This window comes from Ammodytes marinus (assembly GCF_949987685.1).
Source record: "Ammodytes marinus genome assembly, chromosome: 20".
In the NCBI taxonomy this organism is placed as follows: Eukaryota; Metazoa; Chordata; class Actinopteri; order Uranoscopiformes; family Ammodytidae; genus Ammodytes; species Ammodytes marinus.
Genome location: NC_137224.1, coordinates 13,575,203 through 13,584,251, shown reverse-complemented (window position 1 = coordinate 13,584,251; position 9,049 = coordinate 13,575,203). Strand labels below are relative to the sequence as shown.

The window sequence follows — 9,049 nt, the reverse complement described above, 5'->3', positions numbered from 1 at the left end:
AAAAAGGTTCACTTTCAATAAAACTAATGTTTGAACTATCCCATTTTGTGCGAGTGCTTTATTTTTTCATCAACAAACTGGCTGTTTGAAATGAAGGAAAAGGAATGGACTATCATCCATTATTTTTTGGCCTTGTTGTTGGGCTGTGTAGACTCCTGTGCGCTGTTGTGCTGATCTGCAATAATTTTCATTTGCTTATCGAGATGTCCGGACACAACCATCATCTGCTCTCTGACCTCTTTCTCTATCAGCGCCTTCAGCTCTGGTTTTGAACCTGAAAGTAAAGGAATGAGACAGTTACGACACACCATTCAGGGTGACTTCAAAGGTAATTTCAGAACAGTCCCTTATGATTTGTGAACCTACCGAGTGAGGCACTTTCTGAAGCTTCCTGTGTTTGAGGAGTCCTGTCTGCCTTTGCTTCTGCTTCTTTTTTCGGGACATTTTCAACACCTGGTGCAAGAAAAGTTATTTAAAGTATTAATCACCTCTATTACATTAACAATATTCTATTCTCCATGCAACACAACATGAAATCGAACACATTTTCCGAGTGCCATGAGGTTTAGGTTTTAGTTGTGAAAGTGAAGGTAATATTTCCCACTTTATAGTTTCTTAACTTTCACTTGCTTGGTTTTGTTGGTCACGAAAATGCTTTAAACCATTTCCATGCTCCATTTCCGTTTTTACATTTCCAAGAACTTTAGGGATGCTAAAACTGATGATGCCCTGTTATTATTACCTGTATCAGAACACTCCATGGTTGGTTCATCCTGGTCTGGGATCCCAGAGTAAGTCAAAGACAAATCAAGTTTTAGCTGTGTATAAAAATAAAAACAGTTACAAGATCATTATTCTCTCCAGTTATACTTTTACAGGACTCAAATCTAAGTATAATAAATAAAAAAAAGAATGATAAAAGAACTTGCTTGGAACTTATTTGCACTATTCTTACCTGTGGAGTGAAAATATATTTGTAGAGTTTGTAGTGTCTCACATAGCTGTCGTGGATGTATTTTAAGATGCAGCGCACCTCCTCTAAGCCGAAGAGGTTGATACTAAAGGGAGGCCGCTGTAGCAGGCAAACACAGAGGAACACAGCTATGAATATGCATGGATGTTAAAGTTATATTTTGGAAATAAAGAGAAAAAAATACTTTTGTTTTACAGACCCTGACTGAGTGACACAGAAGTAGCTCCTTGCAGTATTTGAAACAATGTTCAATATTGTTGAGTGGAGTCTCTGCGGAAAAAGGAGACATCCCGCATAAAGTTAGAGAACAATTATATTAATTATCTTGACATAATAATAAAATAATAATAATTATAATAAACTAGAATATTTTCCCGGCCGCAGAGACAGAGTCAGTAATGGTGATGCAATGACCATTGACCATTACATGAGTCATGACCTTGAGTCAGATAATGATTTTTTTAGTAGGCTTGAGATTAGCCATTTAAATATGTCAAAATTCAACATAGGCTATACATTGATTATATTCAATATCTTAGTATATAAACATTATGTGTAGTGTAAATATACTTTGTCAGCAATCATTCATATTATAAACCATGACTAATAATACTACTAATAATGTGACTTCACTTACCTATGTTAGCCTCATGGACAGACTTCACAATGGACAAGAGAGCTGAAGTTTGTTCCTTTTTGAAGCTGTGCTCTCTGCAAAAAAGCACAGTCTGGATGTACAACTCGAGCAGAACTCCTCTTTTTGGTTCAGGGATGTCAACTCCAAACACACTGCACAGAGCACTGTCATGGGAGAGAAGAAGAGCAACTATGAGAAAATATGTCATTACTGTGTGTGTGTGTGTGTGTGTGTGTGTGTGTGTGTGTGTGTGTGTGTGTGTGTGTGTGTGTGTGTGTGTGTGTGTGTGTGTGTGTGTGTGTGTGTGCATAGAAAGGTTGATGGATGTGTTGTTGGCCATAAACAGGGGCAGAGACCTCTCCAGATCAGTAATGGACTGCATTTTGTCGATCTCCTCCATGTCATGGTAGCTTACATCTGTCCTGAAAACACCCAGGGAATGGATTCAGGATTACATATGACATTTTGGTCATTCAAGGCGAAAAATAAAAGTAGCAAACAATCAAAATTAACATAATTTTAATTGTATACACAGCTCTCACCATAGCATCACTTTAGCTTGCAGGGCATGTGGTACCTACAGCACAAGACAATGCCCCCATTATATGCCAAGCTACAACATGCATCTGTATATTTACACGATTGAAAACCAAAATAAGTTAAACGTGCATGCAGTAAAGTAAACTACATCTTACTAGGTATTGCTAATCAAAATAATTCAAAGATCCTACCTTTATTTTGGATGGCCCATCCATGTTTTTTTTAGCCGAATTATAAATTGAGTTTGGCTACTGCAGATGTTGTAACTAAAATATAAGAAAGACAAAACACTTTTCAAAAAATACTTTTTTTGGTTAAAAAGGCTTAAAAAGTTATCAATTATTATCAAAGCATTTGCCGAAACTTCACATTGACCAAAGCAGGTTTGAGTGAAGCTGGGCCATTTCCTGTTTGGCTACCTCGCTGTATCCTAGCAACGTTATATATCTTTTTCCGGTTTGGCGCGTGCTATGAAAAACTCACGTAGGAAAGGTAGGCCTACTACCGGTAGGCTAGCCTATACGAAATATGAAGTTTTTATTTTTAAATAATAAGCATTACCCTGTCATATAAGTTTGAAATGTCTGCTTTTTATAAATACCTGCTCTCGGTGGTGCATTTTTATTTAATTTCATCTGGCAGTCGAAATGTAGACTTCAGCTCTGGACTAGGCTATATAGCCAAATATTGCAAGATGTCAATGTCGGCTAGGCTATATAGGCTAGTTTATTTTGGAATACTGTAGGCCTAAATATTTAATTTGTAATGTTGATAAGCAAGACCATACAGCGCAATGTTGATGCACCTCCCTCATCAAATAAAAACATCAAGTAGGCCTATATGCCTACTATTCAGCCAAGCCATAGCATAGCCATGGCATAGGCCTGGTGCTATTTTATATTTCATCATACAGCTCAGGTTTGTTTGTGTGTGTATTTGGGTAGGATAGGTAATAAATTAGTGATAAAGTATGTTTTTTGTTTATTTAAAATTATAGGCCTATGCCTACAATAAGGTTAGAAGTGGACGTCAGAGTGAGAGTGTTTGTGTGTGCTATTATTTTAAGACATAGGCCTAGGCTAGGCTATAGCCTAGCATGCAGCCATAGATAGCCTACATGATTATGTTAACATTGTAAAGCCAAAGGTCCCATGGAGTTCAGACATGTTTCAGACCAGCTCTGAGTAAAACCTTTATAATGACAAGATATGTTAGCTCATGGTGACTAAATAACCGAACTAAAACTAAACTAAACTCTCCCAGCAGCCCAGCATTCAGTGGAACAGGTTGAAAATAATTCCAACGTTACAAACATGTGCAAAAGAGCTCTCTTTGAAGGATTGATATTAGGCCACTGATAAACACATGGACGAAGTGATTCTGTGATCAAAGATGCGGACTTTGAGTTTATTTTAAATTTCACGCCTCCATCGCTGCTGTTTGAGCTGTATCCATGGCAACAAGATAAACCTGGCCCGAGTGTCCTCGAGCAAAAGAAGGGAGTGACGGGGAGCAGGGCATCACCTCCCCGTCTCTCCTCCTGTCTGTCTCACGTTGCTGCTGTGACACTAGGCCTTCAGCAGCATCTACCCTCCAAGGCAGCCGTGGAAAGCCTGCCGCGCAGCCTACTGACTGAGCCGCGCACTGCACTTATAAGAGCATTATCCCCCATTAATCCACTTTGCCGTCTGCTACATGCAGGTGGACACAGACTGTCAGATGGAGCAGGGTGCCACAATCAAACACCCGCGTCCATATTCGATGGCTCTTTTATTTAGGAAACATTTCTCACTTTGAACTTTGACGCAGGACTTCACCTGTTGCTTTTAAGCTGGTCTATCCCTTTAATCATCCACTGACCAGCTACAATATAATTAGCAGTGAGTCATTGACTCAGACATGGAGGACCCTGATGTAAGACAACAGAAGCTGGACAACCAGGTAAAGAAACAAGGATTTAAGACTTTAATTAGCTAGCCTACACATAGGACTATAGGTGGCCTGGTGTAATTAGGCCTACAGTGCACTGCAAGTACCTTACAATGAGATGCTACTTTCGATTTTAAGCTGTGTTCCTTCATCAAAAACATATCTAAGATTAATATAGTTATAATAGTTCATGCTGACAGTGTAACAGAGACTGGGGCCTGTTTGATTAGCCAACAAGTTGTTCAAACTGAGGTAGAGCTTTGCAAGGAAATGAAGCTTTTCTTGAGTGCTATGAGGTAATGGCCATCTGTGTCAGAAGCACCTGCTGTTTAGAGCTACTGCTCACTTTAAGTCACAGTGTTGTTTATGCCTCACACTGGTTTATACCGACCACAAGTACCACAAGGATCATCAGAAAAGCATTGGTAGAAGTAGCCTACTTACACCGGAGTACCTAATAAACACATGTTTGTATACAACTACAACTGTAACATAATATCTTCCTTATAAATATAATTTAGTTTTACTTTTTATTGCTACTTTATTGTTCTATTTTACTGTTTCATTCTATTCTAATGTAAAATTATTTTAATATTTGTTCCTTTTCTGTGTACATGGCATGATGGGGGCAATAGCTGCCCAACAGTTGAGTGTAGCTGCCATCCTGTGCATTAAGATGAAGTGGTTCCTTCAATGAATGGACCACCTACACTCTCATCATCTAACCAACAACATGTGCCAATATTTGAGATATCATTGCAGTGTTGAATTATTTAGAGATAAGAAGCACTATTTTCCTCATCATGGTAGTTACGCATATGAAGATTGCTTAGAGTGACCGGTTAGAATTAAGTCTAATACTCAGTTCTTCCACAGCGAACCCTTTTGATGAAAAAGCAGCAAAAGAAGAGGGCAGATTCTCAAATGGTGGTGGTCAATCGGGACCATCGTCAAAAGAACCGAAAGCACAAAGCCGTCCACTCTGATGAAACGCCTCTGCTGATCAGCCAATCCCTGAGCAATGCTTCCCTGACTGGTAAGTATTAGAAGCAGAAGACATGTAAACAATTAATCAGAATTCAAAAGCATGGCTCAATTGTGTTCAGTTTCTTAAATAAAATTAAATACACATTTTATTTATTTTTATCCTGAAGATCAAGTTGAACATGCCCATGATAACCCATTGGATGAGATCACATTGGGCGAATGCGACATAGCACCAGACATGACGGTAGACGACATGCCGTCAGAGAAGCTTGGTACTCCCAAGAAAATGAACTTGGAGGTGGATGAAGAGCTGGAGGGGAACTGTGAAGTGGAGAACGATGCTCAGGTGGTGGAAAAAAAGACAAAGAAGAAAGAGGGGAAAAAGGAAAAGACCAAACGTAAGAATATCCTAAGCAGATTTCTTTTATTCTAATGTGTATGTTTTTCAATGCGATTTATTAAAATACTGTAGTATGTGTCACAAAGCAAGGTTAATGTAAAAATATATCAGAATCAGAATAATAATTTCTTTATTGTCATTGCACAAAGTGCAACACAATTGCGGTAGAGGCTCTCATGTTAAGTGCATTTTTTTTAAACAAAAACAAATTAAAGAATGGGTTAAAATATTTAGAAGGTGTAATGATTTAAAAACAAATATATAAATATAAGTGGTTTTTGGGACTTGTGGATGCTATAGTTTAATGCATGCACATGTTAGAGCTTAGAAGCACTTTACTTTGGAAAATATTCATCAGCAGCTCACTCATTTTTTCAGTGACGGAACAGATCGATGAAACGGAGAAAAAGGAGAAAAAAACAAAGAAGAAAGAAAAAGTGAAAGAATCAGAAGATCAAGAGAAGACAAACAAGAAAGCAAAACAAGAGCGTAAAAGTAAGGATAATGTTCAGTTTATCATATGCACTCCCTCCGTAATATTATATATGTGCTGTGTGTTAGAAGAAAGATCGTCTTCATTGACTCGCAGTGTTCAACTTTAAAGTTTAACACAAATCCAGTTGCTGGCGAAAGTAGGACACACGTTTCAGTATTGTATACATAAAAATAAAAAACATATAATATGAAAAGCTGTTACCTCTTTTGCAGAGAAGCAACTACTGGAGACACAAGACCAGGAGATGGATTCATTGGTAGGGATGGCAAGTCCAAAGAAGACTAAATGTGATGGAAGTGATAATGAAGAGGAAGACGTATCCAACAAGCCCATCCCTCAGACGCCAAAGAGGAAAAAAGAACTATGTGAGTGATAATATGGCCGAGCGCACTTCATGATCAACAATACACACTGCAGAGTTGTTTTGTAAAATCATGTTGCGTGCCTCAAATCCACAGCCAGGTGCCAAATAAGTGAAGAGGGCAAAGACGTGGAAATCCAGGAAAAGGAGAAGAAGGGGAAAAAAGGAAACAAAGAGAAATCGACGCCGAGTCTAGCTTCCCTCAACTCCAACTACAGGGAGAATTCCTCCTCAGACAGTGAATCTATGGAAAGGGTGAGAAATTACTAGTACAAGAGCCAAACTGGTTAATATTCTGTCAAAAGTCAAATCAAGCGAGTATTGCACCTTGTCGCATTGGTCGCAGAATCATTCTCACTCTCTCTCTCTTTAAGTCAACGTCTCCGATGTCAGTGGAGGATCTGGAGAAGTTTGCTTTGCGTCCAGCCCCAAGAGACGTGACCATCCAGTGTAGGATCACCAGGGACAGGAGAGGCATGGAGAAGGGCATGTACCCAACTTACTACCTCCATATGGAGAAGGAGGACGGCAAGAGGGTTGGTTAGAATTTGAACCAAATCGTCACGCACATTGATTTGATGTTCTTATAGGCCTAATATGATCCTGTTTTTTCTTGTGCTGTTGTATTTCTACATAAGTTCTCCTCATTGTCTGTTTCCGTGTTTTTTTCTTTTTCATTGGGCCATCACCTAGGTGTTTTTAATGGCAGGCAGAAAGAGGAAGAAGTGCAAAACATCCAACTATCTCATCTCCACGGACCCGACAAATCTGGCCAGAGACACAAACTGCTACATAGGAAAGCTAAGGCATGTCAGTCTTCAAAAGCAATCTATTTTTATCTGATTCAATTTGTGATGCTGATTTTTCTAATATAATGATGTCACTTGTGTGTGAATGTCGATAGTTAGCCTGCTATCAGTGTATGAATGTGTGTGTGAATGGTAACGTGGGAAAGGAAAACAGGTCTCCCTTGCAAAAGAGTCTTCGGTCTCAATGGGATTTACCTGTATAAATAAAGGTTACTTTAGTTCAAGGATTTCACAGCTCCTCTTTTTCAGTTAATTGAAAATGTAATGCTAAGCAAATCTAGTCCTGAAGTGCTTATACAGAGCACTTTTGCCCTGACACCAAAACTCCAGAAACGGAATGGAGCCTTCGTTAATAGTTTTATATGTATACAACTGTGATTTTCTTGCTGGGACGTTTCAAAACATCTGGAATGAAAATTGTCTCTTGATTGATGTAATCCAGGCTTTGAATCTGTCAGGCGTTTTGACTTCTCATAACAGGAAAATGGCACTAATGTCAATAATAACGGCTCCTTTTAATTCAAATGTCCCAGAAAGTTGTGACAGCCAGCCAGCATGCCCAATACCAAGAACCTTAAACCGAGGCCAGAGACTTGAATTCAGCCAACATCAATTTAATTATTTACACCTCTGTTTTTCCTCCTGTGACATTTCAAAATGTCTGTAATGAAAAAGGCTTATTATAGGTTATCTCGGCAGACATTACAGCAACATGTTCTGGCAGGATAAATGCACAGGTGTTACTAATAACCTATAAAAAAGGCTGCATTCCATTTAGGTGTCCCAGTCTCAGGGCTCTTGTATTTTGCCTGCTTGCTCAGTGGTTCTTCTGGGATGGTTATGTTATTAGCAACGCCGGTGCTTGAAGTGACAAGTAAAAAGGGCCGCTGTTAAAAAGGTCTATTCAATTCTTTTGGACATTTTCATCTCTCACCAAGATGAGAAATAGACTATTTCAGATCCTGTATCTGATAAGACTTATGTATTACAGGTCAAACGTTCTGGGTACAAAGTTCACAGTCTATGACGGAGGAGAAAACCCAGAGAAAAAGCCTTTCGTCAAAGAGTGTGAATCAGTGCGGCAAGAGCTGGCAGCAATTTGCTATGTGAGTCCAAACTTTCTATGCACACAACATACCACTTAACACAGTATACCGAGAGGTCAAGCTTGAAACACAATTGCCTATCATGCTTTAGGAGACGAACGTGCTGGGATTCAAGGGGCCCAGGAAAATGACGGTGATCATCCCCGGCATGTTGGAAAACGACGAAAGAGTGCCCACTCATCCAAAAACTGTAAGTTTGGAAAAGTAAAAAAAAAAAATCACCAAGTGCTAGATATTTGGACCTGACATTTGGCTGTATTACAGGAACTCGATACACTACTGGCCCGCCATGCAAACAAAAACACGGACAAACTGGTCACCTTGGTGAACAAATCCCCGAGCTGGAACGACCAGTCTCAGTCGTATGTGCTTAACTTCCATGGACGTGTCACCCAGGCCTCTGTCAAGAACTTCCAGATCATCCACCCTGACAATGGTAAGATGCGGCAGACTGGTCTCTCTTATTCTCTCATTAAAAAAATGGCTGACTTGTCTTCATGTGTCACCTCTCTCTTTTTCAGAGGATTACATAGTGATGCAGTTTGGCCGTGTAGCGGAGGACGTATTCTCCATGGATTACAGTTTCCCCTTGTGTGCCCTGCAAGCCTTTGCCATCACACTGTCGTCCTTTGATGGCAAACTGGCCTGTGAGTGATCCATGCTGGTGTTTTTTAAGTGCTTAACTAGATCCCTGATCTAGATAGAAACTAAAAGTTTAAGTTAATATACTACTGTATACCCACACTATTCCAAAGGGACCTTTTTCACGTTTTGTATCCTGGTGCATTGTAACAATTCTTAAATGCCACAG

General features: G+C 39.4%; 2 protein-coding genes across 2 annotated transcripts; one reads left to right on the top strand and one right to left on the bottom strand.

Annotated features, from left to right (window-relative positions):
• Positions 1 to 119: 119 nt before the first annotated feature.
• On the bottom strand, positions 120 to 2,417 carry cfap119 (cilia and flagella associated protein 119; the record flags this gene model as incomplete). Its single annotated transcript, XM_080048546.1, has 9 exons — positions 2,342 to 2,417; positions 2,153 to 2,187; positions 1,967 to 2,032; positions 1,611 to 1,774; positions 1,173 to 1,243; positions 956 to 1,072; positions 743 to 818; positions 367 to 453; positions 120 to 274 (listed from the first exon to the last, which is right to left on the bottom strand). The coding sequence occupies exons 1-9, from the start codon at positions 2,363 to 2,365 to the stop codon at positions 120 to 122; spliced, it is 795 nt and encodes a 264-aa protein (XP_079904672.1). The 5' UTR covers positions 2,366 to 2,417.
• A 1,632-nt stretch (positions 2,418 to 4,049) lies between these two features.
• Positions 4,050 to 8,893, top strand: LOC307266811 (tubby protein homolog; the record flags this gene model as incomplete). Its single annotated transcript, XM_080048919.1, has 12 exons — positions 4,050 to 4,091; positions 4,956 to 5,115; positions 5,234 to 5,464; positions 5,845 to 5,961; positions 6,175 to 6,327; positions 6,421 to 6,578; positions 6,698 to 6,859; positions 7,017 to 7,129; positions 8,124 to 8,238; positions 8,330 to 8,428; positions 8,503 to 8,674; positions 8,760 to 8,893. The coding sequence occupies 12 exons, from the start codon at positions 4,050 to 4,052 to the stop codon at positions 8,891 to 8,893; spliced, it is 1,656 nt and encodes a 551-aa protein (XP_079905045.1).
• Positions 8,894 to 9,049: the final 156 nt, after the last annotated feature.